Source organism: Solea senegalensis, linkage group LG5 (genome assembly GCF_019176455.1).
Source record: "Solea senegalensis isolate Sse05_10M linkage group LG5, IFAPA_SoseM_1, whole genome shotgun sequence".
Taxonomy (NCBI): Eukaryota; Metazoa; Chordata; class Actinopteri; order Pleuronectiformes; family Soleidae; genus Solea; species Solea senegalensis.
In genome coordinates, this window is record NC_058025.1 from 9751059 (window position 1) to 9766398 (window position 15340).

General features: G+C 40.9%; 2 protein-coding genes across 2 annotated transcripts; both read right to left on the reverse strand.

Moving 5' to 3' along the window:
- Positions 1 to 182: 182 nt before the first annotated feature.
- On the reverse strand, positions 183 to 9597 carry LOC122769110 (kinesin-like protein KIF27). Its single transcript, XM_044025397.1, has 14 exons — positions 8865 to 9597; positions 8238 to 8444; positions 6636 to 7534; positions 5902 to 6045; positions 5626 to 5802; positions 4775 to 4971; positions 4248 to 4321; positions 4035 to 4148; positions 3358 to 3569; positions 2983 to 3153; positions 2713 to 2892; positions 2427 to 2624; positions 1438 to 1636; positions 183 to 1215 (listed from the first exon to the last, which is right to left on the reverse strand). The coding sequence occupies exons 1-14, from the start codon at positions 9160 to 9162 to the stop codon at positions 581 to 583; spliced, it is 3705 nt and encodes a 1234-aa protein (XP_043881332.1). The 5' UTR covers positions 9163 to 9597; the 3' UTR covers positions 183 to 580.
- A 621-nt stretch (positions 9598 to 10218) lies between these two features.
- lg5h9orf64 (linkage group 5 C9orf64 homolog) lies at positions 10219 to 14984 on the reverse strand. Its single transcript, XM_044026972.1, has 7 exons — positions 14902 to 14984; positions 13619 to 13811; positions 12880 to 13027; positions 11787 to 11899; positions 11113 to 11256; positions 10561 to 10756; positions 10219 to 10482 (listed from the first exon to the last, which is right to left on the reverse strand). Exons 2-7 carry the CDS (start codon positions 13805 to 13807, stop codon positions 10253 to 10255), a joined length of 1020 nt encoding a protein of 339 aa, XP_043882907.1. The 5' UTR covers positions 13808 to 13811; positions 14902 to 14984; the 3' UTR covers positions 10219 to 10252.
- Positions 14985 to 15340: the final 356 nt, after the last annotated feature.

Genomic DNA, 15340 nt, shown 5'->3' on the forward strand with positions numbered 1-15340 from the left:
TTGCTGAGTATATGCTGAGAAGCAGCTTCAAGATGGGTTTAAAAAAAAAACTATTCACTTGCATCAATTCTGCAAACACACAAACTAAATGTAAAACAACATTCATAGATAGATAGGTAGATAGATAGATAGATAGATAGATAGATTGATAGATAGATGAGGAGTCATTAGGGTACTTAAAGAGTTCTGCAACAAACAATTTTTTGCTTTGCATTTAGGAATGTTTTTATAAACTTGGTCTTTGTAAAATAATTTAAACATCAATCAACACACAGTTTAGCTAACTGAACGTAGTGCACAAAGTGTAAAAACAAAAGACAATTCAAAACAAACAAGTGCATAGAAACACAGCACACAAATCTACCGGCCGCTTTAAGTGCTAAACTTTGTCACACATTAAGGTGTTGAACCTTTCCTCACTCACATGGAAGAGCTCTACAGCTGATTGGCAAACATTACCATGTTTTCTCTAAGATACAGTAGCTTTTCAACTAATAGTGTATGTAAAAGGAGTGGGATCAGCGAAGTGGATGAAGTAGGTTGAAATTGAAAAGGATCACAATGTGCAAAATGAAAATAATCAGAAGGTAGGATTGTCTGGTTTTCTCTGCAGCTCTAGGGAGTCCTCTAATATTGACTCTGTACTTTTGTCCACATCAGACTTGTGCCTCCCTGTGGAAAAACCAGAGACCTGCAGGTCAGTTGCAGAGATCTGTCTCAGTTTTCTGCGGCACAAACGGACTGGTGTCATCGCTAAACTTTGTCCACATTCACCAGTCATTCTTACATTCCTACCCTGGGACTGTGTGCATGTTTGAATCAGGTTGTACTCTGACATGTTGGTGCTGTTGTGTGCTTGAAGGTCAGAGGATAAGGAGGGACATGAGGTTTGTTGTACACATCTCTTGACAGGGGAATCATTCTGTATCATGTGGTCTGTTTGCTTAGTATATATCTTTGTGTGTGTTGTTGCAACATGTTTCTGTGTTTGTACCTTTTCAGTGTTTATGTTTGTGTTTGCCTGTTTCTGCCTACTGTGTGTTTGTCTGTGCTCCTGTTCATGTGAGACCTGATTATCAGGCTGCTGGGCACCACTGCCAAGTGCTTTGAGCTTCTGTTTGAGCTGCCGGCTGTAGCTTTTGTAGAAAAACAGTTCTTTCTCCAGATGCTGCAGTCTTTCTGGAAAGGCCTCCTGTTGCTGCCCTGAACTCTCTTCTAAACACATACAAGGACACACAGGAAGAAAATGGATCCATTATTTATGAGACCATTTGTGTGTTAACATTTTTGCAAGGCAGGTTTATTTATACGGCACTATTCAGCCACATAGAAATTCAAAGTGCTTCACAGAGCCATTGAAACAGAAGGAGCCAAAAAATGCACAAAAACATATTTTTAATGTTTATTTGCCAAGGCTGACCTAACATTCCCACCTACCTTGAAGTTTTAGCGACACTAGCTCAATGTTTCTCTGGTAATCCTTGCACTGATTTATGAACCTGCGGTCAGCTTCCAGGGCCAGGTGCTGCATGGTGGCCTCCATGTCCCCCAACGCTGCCTCGAGCTCTCCAACTCGAAGCTCCAGCTCTTCACTATGCAAACGTGAATGGTGCTCTTTCTCACGAAGACAAACAACCTGGAGAGGTTGATATTTATTATTTTCTTATTTATTATTTTTATTACACAGTAAAATTACAAAGACATTGGCAAAAAATAAGAGAAAACAATCAGGTTGTACTATTTACATAAGGTACAAAAACTGCAGAGAAGTTGATGAAGTTTATAAAGGAACAATGAAAAAGGAAGCAATAGGGAAGAAGAGAAAATATCTCTGCTACATTTCTGACACAGCTTTGACTCAAACTCATAGAAGGAGAAAAGGAGAGACATAAATCTCCAGCTGGAGAAGAAAAATGTAAACATTCAGAATTCATCAGTGCACAGTAAGATGCATTTTTAACAAATCAAGAACACAAAGTGCAGATACCAGGCGCATGTGGAATTTTATGTGCAAATAGGCAATATAAAGAGATGAAATTGCCTACAGATCAACACGATTTGTAGAAAAAGAATCTATAAATTCAGTTGCTATTGATTCAATGACATTTGGAGAACTGTGGCCTGGATGAATGAGAATCTTCACACATACTGTGAAAAACAAAGTAAAGAGGGGACTAGAAAGATATTCACAGATTTGAACTTCTGCGAGCAATAACATTTAAAAGAAACCTTGTTGAAACACATGCAAGACATATTTGTGTCACAGTGTCTTCATTTGCTTACCCAGCTGTCCAAGTTGTTGATGGGAATGATACAAAACCCACATATGAATATTTCATGTGCACGTTACACGTGGTTGTTTTCCCCCATGTCATGTCTGGGGCTCTGTACCAATACCCATGTGTGAGTGTGTATTTATTTCTTACCTTGTTGAAATATTTGACAAGTAGCTCTGAAGCCTCTGGTGGTGAGAGCTCCTTCAGCTTCCTGATGACATCACAGACACGAGAAGATTCACTGACCAACAGCTTGTTCTGTTTGTCCTCGATAAAATGGTTTTTAAACTCCAGAGCTCCATCAAGAGCCTCAATAGCTTCGTCCAGCTGGAGCAGGTGATATTCCTCCTGTAACAAAGATGGACAAAGATGAGAGTTAATTTAGCTTTAATTCAGCAAAATCCTGTCAGTTTAATGTGGTTTCTTTCTCTCAGACCTCAGCTGTAAGTACTCTGTTTCCCTTCAGCTGCGCATCCAGAGTGTCTTTCCTCTTTTTAAGCATGTCTCTCTCTTTCTCCAGTTCCTCTGTAGTGACTCCTCCATTGGTGCTGCTCTGCAGATGCTCCTCCACAGACTTCAACTGCATTGACACTCGCAGCAGGTTCTGACTCAGAGCCTAAAAAGTATGCAACAAAAAGACATATAAACAATACAGAAACAATCTAGCCTGTACACAGGGACACAGGACATACAGAGGGAGACTGACCTGACTGGATCGTAATATCTTGACCTCCAGTTTGTTTTTCTCCTGCAGACAGGCCTCTCTGCGCAGCACCACCTCCTCTCTGCTCCTCAGCTCTTCCTGCAGATCCAGCAGCTCTGCTCTCCTCTGCAGCACCTGCTCCTCCTGCTGCTCCAACCAACTGCTCTCAGGCACCTGCAGTGAGGAAGAGGAGTAGTGAAGGCAGTGTGAGGAGGGGAAAAGGAGCATAGAGAATGAAGAATCAGAGGATAGAAATGTGAAGAGTCAGGCATTTAGAGTAACATCTTCACACAACATTTTTTTTTTTTTCTGTTGCATCAACAGCAAGGTTAAGATTATTTTACTGGTTTCCGTTCTTTAAAAATCTGTACGACTTACCTCACTCTGGCTAAGATCTTCGAGGTCAGTTTTCTGTCTCCGGAGTCTGAGGCTGAACTGAAGCTGGTCTCTCTCCTGCCTCATGTGTTGAAGGCTTCGATACTGATCTTTCCGAATCTTCTGGTTCTGCATGAAAAGTTCTCCCAATAACCCAGGGTCTCCGTCATCTCCACTGGTCCTACCGTGTCTGTCCACCGCCTGGAACGTCTTGTCTGTGAAGACACGTGTACAGCAGATTTAATTTAAAAAAAAACACACCAAACACTTCTCTACCTGAGGCTCAAACCTATTATGGTATGATTCAGTGCTGCTATTCCCTGGACCTTCACAAATAAATATAACAGTCGATGATTGAAATGATCTAATTCAGATTAAAACAGGTTTGAAAGAACAATAATAATAATAAAAAAATACTAAAATGAATGAATTCTCTACAATATATGAGCTGGGTCATGCATTACTGTCTACGTCAGTATATTCTTTTTAATTGTCCACTGAGGTCACACTTTAAGTGTCCACACACCATTTACACAAACGTACACCAATTACAGATCTATTCAAATGATTTCAAAAAATATATTTTTTTGATGTAAAACAAATCATACTGTCTTAATCCAGAATAAAAGGTTAAGTAAAACTACAAAACAACAGACATAGGAATCATTATATGAACACACCAGTTTTGTCCAGCTCTGTGATGAGCTCCTCCTTCATATGAATGTTTACTGACAGATCTTGGATTATTCTCTGAGTGACACTGGGCTGAAGTCTGGCAAGGTTCCCCTCAGTCCCTGTGAGAAAGAATTGTAATTCTTAAATGGAAATGTCTCCTTAGAGGATATATATACATATATTTTAAAATCTATAGAAATATCAAAGTACAACTATACCTGTTAGTCCCAGAGATTGCACTGATGGATTCCTGTTCTTCTGTGAGACAGTCCATGTTCGGGTTAAAGAACGGCTGAAGTAAAAATGACAGCATTCAATTAGTCACATAATTATGTACAAGTGCACAACAGGCAGTGAAATGTTATCATTATATTAGGGATAAAGAGCGTTGTTACTCAACGGTGGCAATGGTTAACCTGCCACAAGACTTTTAAACACTCTGTGGTTAACTATTATGTCCAGGGGAAAGTTGCGAGTCAACGTTATGCCCAGATGATTGATGAATAAATTGAGATAATAATGTCTTTGTTTTTTTTGTATAGGTGTAATTGGCAGGATTCACTGGAAAAGTAGTTGACTGTTGAGTTCCATCCACACATTATTCACCTTTTGGGATCGCAGCTCTCACAGTCCTGAGCGTCTTCTCATCAGATAAACAATAACACACACAGACATGTCTCATGTATGACAGATGACTTACAGGTGACTTTTAAAAAGCCTGTCAGCTCCTATCAGACAAACTCACTTAAATGCCATGTTTTTCACACGGTCTCCATCTTCCTCGCTGTTCCCTTGAACCCCGGGTTTGCTCTCTGCTTGTTGTCTTACGAATGGACGGATCACCTCATCCTTCTCATCGAGCTCAGCCAGAAGGCGCTTCCTCTGCACCTTAAAGGCTGCCATCACTCTCTCAAGGGAATATGTAGGGGGACTGGTGTGAATCTGCAAACACACATATACACAGCTATGAGCGACAAGACCATGTGACTGCACATGAGTGTATGTAGTAACACTGTACACTACATGAGATGTGAGAAACTGCGTTTTTCCAGCTGAGGAAACATTGCCAAAGATCTCTGGTGTCAAAGGCCGGACTTGAAATGATTATCCGTGCTTTTATTCATTCTTCTTTAGACGCCCGTTTTAATAAGAGAGCGCTGTCTCCGGGCAGATCAGAGCTGCTGCACAGCTTTTAATCAATACACCTACGAGAGAGATCACATCACACCAGTTTTAGCATCTATTCATTTTAGAGTACATTTGGGTTCAAGCCTTTCAGGCAGTGGCTCCCAAACTACAGTATGTAACACACTGCCTCTGTCTTTATGTTGCTTAAATTGTGTTGATTCTTTTAAAAAGAAGCTAAAGACTCTTTCATTTAAGCAGACCTTTAGTTAGACGGAGGTTTTTATGGAATCTATATGTTCTTGTGTTTATGTTTTTATCCATTTTATCCTCTTTTATTATTTATTGTATAGTGATGTAAAATGTGCTATATAAATAAACTTTACTTGCTTACTTATGACAATTACTGGAACAAGCAAGTGTATCTGTTACAATAGATGCATAAGCACACAGAACAAAACCGTTGCGTACCTTCCTGGGCTGCTGGTCTCCACTGTTGTCTCTGATCAGAGGGACACTGTGGGGCCTCTTTCTTGACTTCTCAGAATCTTCTGCTTCCACCGTGGCCCCAGCTGCTGCACTCTGTGAAGTCATGATGTCTTTGCGCAGACGATCATTCAGAAGCTGCTGCTCCACCAGTTGTTCAGTCTGAAAACATTCACACAAATGTTGGCACAGACATGAATTTAAACAAAAAAAAAAACCCAGTGGAGTGAATGGAGATGCTTTCAAACTTGTTCTCCTCACCTGTAGACGATTACGCTTCTTTTCCTGCTCTAAGGCTTCAAGGTTGAATTTGCTGTCTTGAAGGTGTTTCTTAGCATCTTTTCGTCGCTGTCTCAGTTCTGCATCTTTCTGCTCCAGAAGCTGCTCCTGTCGGTCAAGCACTTCCTAATAGTTGTAGGGGGAAAAAAAGTAATTAAACTTAATACAATTTTCTCATTTTTATTTTTTATTTATGTATCTTCCCGATCTGACTATTGACCATCTGGACAACAATTTTTGGCCTCCTACTTGGAGAAGGCAGGAGTCTTCACGACAGTGTGCAGTATTTCACGACAGTAATTAAACAAAGTGAACAAAGGTGTCTTAGAGAATGCACTCAGAGAGTGATGCTCCAACAAGGCCGCTCAATTTCCCACAGTGTCAAATTAATATACTCCCCTATCTTGGAAAGGTTAACAATTGTTTTTGAAATAAAGACTTGAATCCATATCTGGATCACCACCAAAATCGAATCATTCCTTCCTTGGGCTATAACCTACACCCCAAGATAATTTCATACAAATTGAAATAAACCTTTTGAGTTATGCTGCTCTGAAACTGACAAAGCTAACCTCTATAGTGGATATAAAAACATAAACAAACACGATGAGGTGTGATTGCCATTGAACGAGCTCTTAATAATTTTTTCACGCATCAAACATCTGTAAACTTTTAGAGCAGTATGACATTGTTTTCTTCATGATCTGAGTCATTACCTGGCATTTATTGAGCTCTTCTCTCAGCTTTAATACTGTAACATGGTCAGGCTGGTCTCCATCCCTCTGTGAATCATCCTTGTTATCGATTTGATGAGTGTTATTGACAACGGCCAGTCTCTCCTGCCACTCCTGCAGCCGCTGCCTGAGAGAATCACTCAGAGAAGGTGAAATATCTGCGAGCAGCGCTGCAGCTTCCTGTGATAAGACTTTGTAGAGTCTCAAGCTCTCCTCCTCTAGTCCTCTTCCACCTGCCCTCTCCTTTTGCATCTCCATCTCTTTCTCTTTCAGTAGCTCTCTCAGTGTCTGTACTTCAAACTCGAGCTCTGCTAACCGAGCAACGCTACACGATTTGACCTCCGTGCACGTTGCCCTGGGACTGTTGCGAATGTGACGGGCCTTGGTCGCGAACTGCAGAGCACCCAGAGTCTCATCGGCGCTGTGGTGAGAGGGGCTGACACAGACCACCATCAGCGTATGTGCAGTGCCTCCCAGTGCATCGCGGAGGAGCCGGGTGATCTTGGCATCACGGTACGGGATGTGTTGGCTCTGCCCTGTGCGACCCTGCTCAGATAGGGCACTGATCACTTTACTGAGTGCAAGCAGGCCAGTGTTGATCCGCACAGACTCTTGGAACCTCACTCCAGTGTTGCCAGTTTTTCCGGCACGCTCCGAGCCAGCCAGGTCGACCAGGCAGAGTTTGGAGGTGCGGACAGACTTTAAGGGGGAGTTGTCACTGTGGCAACACTGGGCGACCTTGAGGGTGATGATAGTGTGAGAGCGGCTGGAGCGCTCGTTCATCCCCGTGCTGGCGATGTGGCGCAGAGTTCTGCCTGTCTGTAGAATGCTGAGAAGCTCTTCTGCTGACGTTACGACCATTTCCCGGGCTCCCATCACCACTGAAAACACACAGAAACACAATATGATTATAGTTTTTGTTTTTTCAATATTTCTTGTTTTATTACAACAATTACTTTCTTCAGTCTGTCAGAAAATGCACATTATTTACATGTACACATTATGAGGTAATAAGGGTTTAGTAAAGAGTGCTTTATGTTGGCTCACTATGAACCATCCAGACCACTAATGTCATCTGGGTCAGGTTTGCTCTGTGTCCCCAGCACCAGGACAAAACATGGGGAACCACTTTTAGTTTTTATGTCCCAAATATCTGGAACAAACTCCCAGAAGAGCACAGGTCTGAAGAATCAAGTCATTCCTTTAATTATAGCCTGAAAATCTACCTGTTTGCCACTGCTAAAAATTCACTGCTGCAGATCAACCGTAACTGCAACCTTTAGTTTTTTAGTTTTTGTTGTCTTTTATTATGCCTTTTACATATTTAATACTGCTGTATTTTTCTTTCTTTTTTTAGTGTAAAACACTTTGAAATGCCTTGTTGTTGATATGTGTTATATTAATAAACCTAAAGAGACAATAGTACAGTACTTATCTAAATACTTAAAACCACAGTATGCTGTGACCTATGTTTTCATTTACTTGTCTACTGCACATCCAGACGATCTTATGCAACTTTTATACTAAACTGCTAGGGAACATTTGCATGTTTGTCTGAGAGTCATAAAAACACCTTTTCCTCACCTGTGTTGCCCTTATCGTCCTCTCTGATATGAAAGACTTTGTGAACGTTTGGCTGCTCCAGCAGGTCACGCAGCTCCTCTCTGTATAGCTCCATACATGACACCGACACTGTGGCCTCCAAACCGTCACTGCTCTTGTTCTTTTTCTTCTCCTCCAATGACAAGAACAAATCATGGGCCACACGGTCAATAATTCCTCCATCTTCGTCTGAGGAAGTTAAGGAAGGACGGCAAATATGACCAGAGTAAAATATGTGTCACAACAGCAAAAAAGATCATTTTTCTACCACACAGAGTGCAATAATATATATATATATACATATACACACACATAGTTGTTAGTTGGTGAGAGATGCAGATGAACCAATTTATCGAAATACTACAAGACCTGGCAAATACAGGAAGACAATGATAGGGCCCAGACATGAGCCCTGTGGAACTCCACATGCAAGTGACGACCTGAAATCATAGTGTGTCTTGTCTTTACTTTGTTCCACTACTAATTTGTAACTTTTTCTTTTAAATGTGTAATTTTTTTTTTACAGATGCTGTTAAAATAGTACTTGCACTTGAGTAGCTTTTACTTTAATATCACCTGTGACACCTTTCTCTTAAAATAAAATCTTACCAACACTCCCTCCTTCCAGTGTGTATGTTTTCCCAGAACCGGTTTGTCCATAGCAGAAAATGGTGGCATTGTAGCCAGTGACAAGGTACTGCACCAACGGCTGGACGCAGGACGTGTACACTTCATCCTGGCCAACCGTTGGTCCAAACCCGTGGTCGAAGGAGAAGAGTCTGTCTGAGCCGAACATCACCTGTGAGGAGCCCGGCACCAACTGCACACACTCCTGGTGTTTGTGGAGCTTCTCTTTAGGGAGCAGCGGGCGGATGCGGACTGCCACCCGGACAAAAACCTCGCTCATCCCGCTGAGTTCAAAGTAAATGCTAGTTGTGGTTCTTCTCTGATGTCTCAGCACCACGTACGCAGGTGAAACTTTAAGTAGTTTGCGTCAAAACCGGACAGTTTACAGACACAAAACACCTGCTGCAGTCCTCGTGTGTGTACATTATGGTCGAAAGTATCCAGTGACGGAACTCTCCGGTGTGTTGTTGCTCTTCGGTTGCCGGGGAAACCGCCGCAGCGGCTGGGCTGGGTGCTTCAGGAGAGGCCGGTGACTTGAGGGCGGAAGTAGAACGTCAAGGCAACAGCGCCAACGTGTGGACGTGTTTCTCCTTCTACTCACGCTTTTTCAACACAAAGAACGGTACATACAGAGTTAATTAAGTTTATTAACTCAAAGAAAACTGAACAAACTGCGAATCTCGATTGATACGAATAGTTTTGTTTTTTTACTGGTTTGTTATTTCTGTTCACTTCTCTTTTCTGTTTTTAATAATTATTTTTTATTTTAATGTTTAACATTCATTAAAATGTATAACATCTTAACATTTCTTTGAACATTGTGGATCTTAAATACAGTTTTAATTTTGTTCGCCGCGATAGATGTATTAAATAAATCAATAATACTAAAGTCTTATGAAAAATGTGAGGGCCTGAGGATTTGCCCTGTAGATAACGCGATGCAGAAATATGACTTGCAGTAAAATAATAATAATTTTAAAAAAATTCCAACACTTATAAAAGTATAAAAGAAGTATTGAACATTCACAGTTTGGTACGTGTTCACACTGAGTGTATGATCACTGTCGCTCTGTTACTGTGAGATGTTTGCAATAAAATGTTCAGTCTCATTAACAGGAAACATTTTATTGACTGTAAATTGGACAACGGTGATACAACCCACACAGACTACATTAAAGACTGTGTGAAGCAAATGCACAGTTTCTCCTCTTTGCACATTATACGTGTTAGGGAACATGTGGAAAAAATACAACTGAGTAAAGAATTTGAACTGTTTACATAACTAGTCCTCAAAAGCTGTATGATACAAACATTAAAACACAAGAACACACAGACAAAAGCTCTGGCACTTTATTTGAAATACCTCATCATCAGTAGTAAATACAGCGAGTGTGATGTATGGGAATGTGCGCCATCTCTTTGTGATGCAGCTTGGCATAAGGCCACAGGTAGAAGTCTATAATGGCAGAGTTGATGTCACATGTCTGTCCGTCTCTCTCCTGCACCAGCTCGCAAAGTCGGCTTCTGATCAGCTCCATGGACCAAATGGAACAACCTCGGATCTCCACCTCTCTCCTGTCCCCTGAACACAACAGCTCACCTGAAAGAAACACATATCAAACGCACATCGATTTAATGATTCATGTTCTTTATGCACATACAGACACTCCTCGCTCACCATTCTTCAGCGTCTGCATCAGTGAGTCAGAGTATCGGAGTACTCCAAGGTACACGAGGGCCTGTGGGACCCTGTAGTCGGCAAACATGGTGAGCCAGTCCATGTTAATGATGTCTCCCTCTCCTCTGGCCTCCATGACACCCCAGAAATCTGCCACCAGGATCTGGGCTCGCTTGTAGAGTGAGATTCTCTTCCCCTAAAAGTATAAAGTGAGCGTCAGAAAATACTGCTATACTGTCTTTGGCCAGGAGATGGAACCCTAACATCACCACTTTTTTAAATGCACATATTTATCACAGATCTCACACATAACACTCATATTTATTTACAGTGCATTCACTGCTCATGCAACACGGTCACCTCTAGTCCTAGCTATTCTTTCTTCCAAATGTTTGATATGATTACATTTGCTTACATGATTACATGGTTGACACACAACAAATCCCTGAATACCTGAACTTCTTATTATTCAATTTTCAAACATTTTCCTCCACATCTACATGAAACACACATCGATGAACCTGAAAACCTGCAAAAGAATATAATTATAACCTCATAGGTAGATTCGTCCCTGTAGGAGGGGATCTTATCCACGACGAGCTCCACCATCTTCCGGGCATCGTTCCCAGCGTGACTGATGAAACTGCGGAAACTTCCGCCGTGTTCCAGCAACACAAGGCCGCCTTCTGTCAGCACCTTGTTAGGCAGATTCAGATAACATATGGCAACGGAGTGGAAAAAGGAAATGTGCTGTGTGAGTATGCCACAATGATCAGTGAGACAGACAGAAGTTTACGGTAGTAGCAGCAGCCGTGGATAATCAACTGAGTTCCTTTTGTCTTCCTCAGTTTCATGGCTCAGTGTCAACACAACAACATCCTGACATCCTTTGTTTTTTGTTAAATCAGACAGTACAAATTTAAGGCACCTATTTTCTTTCTCCACTGCACTGTAGACGTAGAACATTTCTGAAGTGACCTGTTAGTTAGGCCCATCATTAAATCATATTTTTATTGTAAAGATACTTTATTCTGACCCTGACACCTAGTGACTCTTCTTTGTTTATTTATTTATTCTACATTTTGCATGACCTTGCATGCCCAAATTGCTTTTAATTGTTTCCCATTGTCCGCCTTAAATTCTACACTTGTGGTTTGTGAAACAGATTGTTTTTTAAGTGGCAGTGACAGAGCTGTAGAACATGAATAACACGATAATGCCAGAACCTTGTGGCGGTCCTGCAGCATCGGCATGGGCGTTTCATTGTCAGACCGAAGGACGTGTCCCAACTCCTCCACACTCATCTTAGAGAAGTACTTTGGATCAGTGATGGGTAAACCTGTGGAGTGAGCACAAGTCACAAGACTTATTCATTAAGACGGGAACCGGAGGAGAGAAATAAGACCCCCAATGCTACCAAATTGTGGTTACAGTCAGTTATAATAATGTAGTCAATTTGAGATTCAATAAACATAATTTACTCCAACAAAGAAACGTGTGCTTTTCCAAGAAACTCTTTTCATTTTTTCTTTTTTTTTTAATTTTAAAAGGCCACATCTCCCCACATTGAGAGCACTACTGCATAGAAGACATAATTGATTCATTTCTGGAGTCATTCACGCTTATTATAAATGGTGCACATGCAGGCACATACAGAGCAATTCAAGCAATTTCCTAGCAGTCGGTGATCATGTAAAGGGCACATATACAATAATGGGCAACAGCGGTGCAAAACAAAAACGTGCAGAGGAGAAAAAAAAAATCTTTAAATGTATCTATAGGGGCATGAATAGACATCAATCTGTGAAGAAGACAGGGAGGCATCATGTCTCACTGTCAGAGCATGGCCCTACATTTTCCTCATAATTCTAGGTTTTCTGTTTGTTCATCAAGAGCCCGCTTTATTGTCCTGTGTTGATTTGAGGAAAATGTAAGTAGCAGCATCACCTCCTACACATCTGACTCCAGTCTGCTGTTTGTGTTGGCTAAATTAGCCTACAATTTAATTAAAAATACTCCTGTGCTATCTTTAAAACCATTACAGCAGACATAGACACAGAAAAGTCTGTGTTATACAGACACATATGCATTATGCCATAAAATGGGCTATATTAAAATAGAAGCATCTCTAATAAGTATCTCTAATACTCATTGTGACTTTTTGTTGTAACGTTCCTTTCAGAAGAGTCCAAGGATTATTATAAGCATGAAATTGTGTGTTTAATGGGGTTAACATAGCCGAGATTCTGCCGTGACCCAGTAACATGTTAAATGCTGGTGTTAAAATTGTCATCTATAAAGGGTTTTTTTTGTTCTCACCTTCTTCCATGGCCCTGGTGATGGCAGCACAAAGCGTCATGTAACCTGTGTACGTGGTCCCTTTATACGTCACCTCACACTGCTGGGTTTCTTTCTCTGGCCAAAAGGAGAAGTTCATGGTGTCGACTACAAACACCCAGTTCAAAGCCTGTACAGTTTAGCGACACAAGTTATTGACGGAGAGTCAGTGAGAAAAAAAATAAAACCTCAATTAAAAGGCTATTTAATTTAATAAATCATTGTGCAATTACTTTATTTGACTTTTTTTTCGGGCCACTTTCACATAAACACTAATACAATGCCATTTTATTGCAACTGCAATCAAGGGTATTATTCATCAATCATAAACTAATTAAATCCAGCGATACTACACTTTATGATACAAACATAGAGACGTTTGAGAGGCTACAAGAAAATAATGCTTTAAAAACAACTTAACAACTTTGTCTTAATAGCTAACTGGCAGGCATTAACTTGACTCACTGTTTGAGCTACAATTCACTAATGATACAGAACAAGTTAACACACAAATAAAAATCCTCTTTACATTATGCCATACTGTTCATATTTGCATTTATTTCTGCCCCCTGCAATACCGTTACTACTTGCCCGTCACTTCATATTGAGCAGGTCATTAACTGAGAATGAATAATTGCATAAATGTTGATCACTACTTGTGCATTATATGAAAAATTATATTTAGCACTCTGGGTGGTGCCAGCTGTGTGACCATACTCCCCTCGTCAGAAGTGGGTGCTGGGGCCAGTGGATTTGCCTTTTTCCAGCCACTGGCAGTCAGGACGTCACTGTGTTGCAGAGAGTACAGCATCTCTGCCACCTTCTGCACTCCTTCATCCTCCACAAACACATCCCGACTCCGCTCTGCGATGAACTGGCCAGACTCACGGGGAAGCAGCGGTGGTTCCATGAGACTGTATGAAGAAACAGTCACACATTCTAAAGCAGTGTCCAGACTATTCCATGAGAGTATTGTCAAAGTAATAGGCTCTTACATGCACATTCATCACTGCAAACTAAACTAAGGTTAGAATTGTTTTCGTGAAAGACTGCAGGAGCAGCTCTGTTATGTATGGGCGGGTGAAGAGGGGCATGCAAATCTTACATACAGTACAGTTCAGCACTGGGGAAGTGGCATTTTAAAGATCGCCATCTGCATCATTAGATAAATCAAAATGAAAAGAAAGAGTGAAGTCAGGAGTGATTTGTAGGCCTGGGGGTGATATGAAGAAAGAAGCAGATACGATATACCGTATAGTTCCCTTTAACTTCCTCAGAATTTTTTGTTGTAAAACAAGAATCATGAATAGGATTATTATACAGTAAATCCCGGGGGGGGGAGAACAGTGACATCTTACATACAGCACTGGGGAAGAGGCATTTTAAAGGTCATCCTCTGCATCATTAGATAATTTAAACCTCCACGCCATTGCAAATAGAATAGATTTTTTTGTTTTTCCATTAAATACAAAAGATTATACATCTTGTGGCACTTTGAAAATAAATCACTATGACTCTATGTTGGTCATGATACACTTACGAAAAATACGAAGGGTTTCCCTCATTCTCGATTGTCCTGATAAATTGACTAGAGAGCAAGTACTTTTTAAAACCGCGATACACGATATAAACAGAAATTTGTAGAAGGTCCCTAAGTGGAAGCCTTGTGATTGTGAGTGGTCTTCCACAGGTCAGGCACACGTGATACATTCAAAATGACTGAGTGACTACCACCTCACCGTGGACACGTGATTCGCGTTACATACATACGTTATGTACATAAATCCTCGTTATTTGCCTGAAACCCGCGACTTGCTCGATCACATTCAATTACATTCGTAGTCGAACGAGCCAAGTGAATGAGCTGGACGTCGCCACACTGTCGACGGTCAACCTTGAGTTTCTACACTGTGCACAAGCAACGCTGCCACGTTTTTTATTTTTTAAAAGTACAACTTTAGTGACGCTGTGTTTCATTTCATGTGACTTTTTCACATAACTTACCAATGAAAGGGTGTGTTGTTGACAGCTCGTGCCGCGTCGAGCTTCCGCTACCTGGTTCCAAGCTTTTGACCAATCAGAGCCTCCCGTGTTTGCGTCACAGAGTGACGGACCAATCACAAGACGCCAGGAAAGGACACGCCCGTTAAGAATGTAAAATCTAAGCGAAGTTATTAAAAGTAAATGTATTTATAATTCCATCCATATTTATGTAAAGATGTTAGATTTGATGTTAACTGACAGAACTGGCTATATTTTGGGCCTGTGTTGCAGTAAAAACATGGACTCATTTACATTTAAATGTAGGCAGTAGCAGTACAGAAATCCCTTCAACAGTATATGCAAAGATGTCAAAAGGCTACAGAGTATCTATAGATGGCTACAGAGAGTGCAAGATGCTCATGTTTGTTTTGATATGATTAAATAATCCAGTAATCTTGTC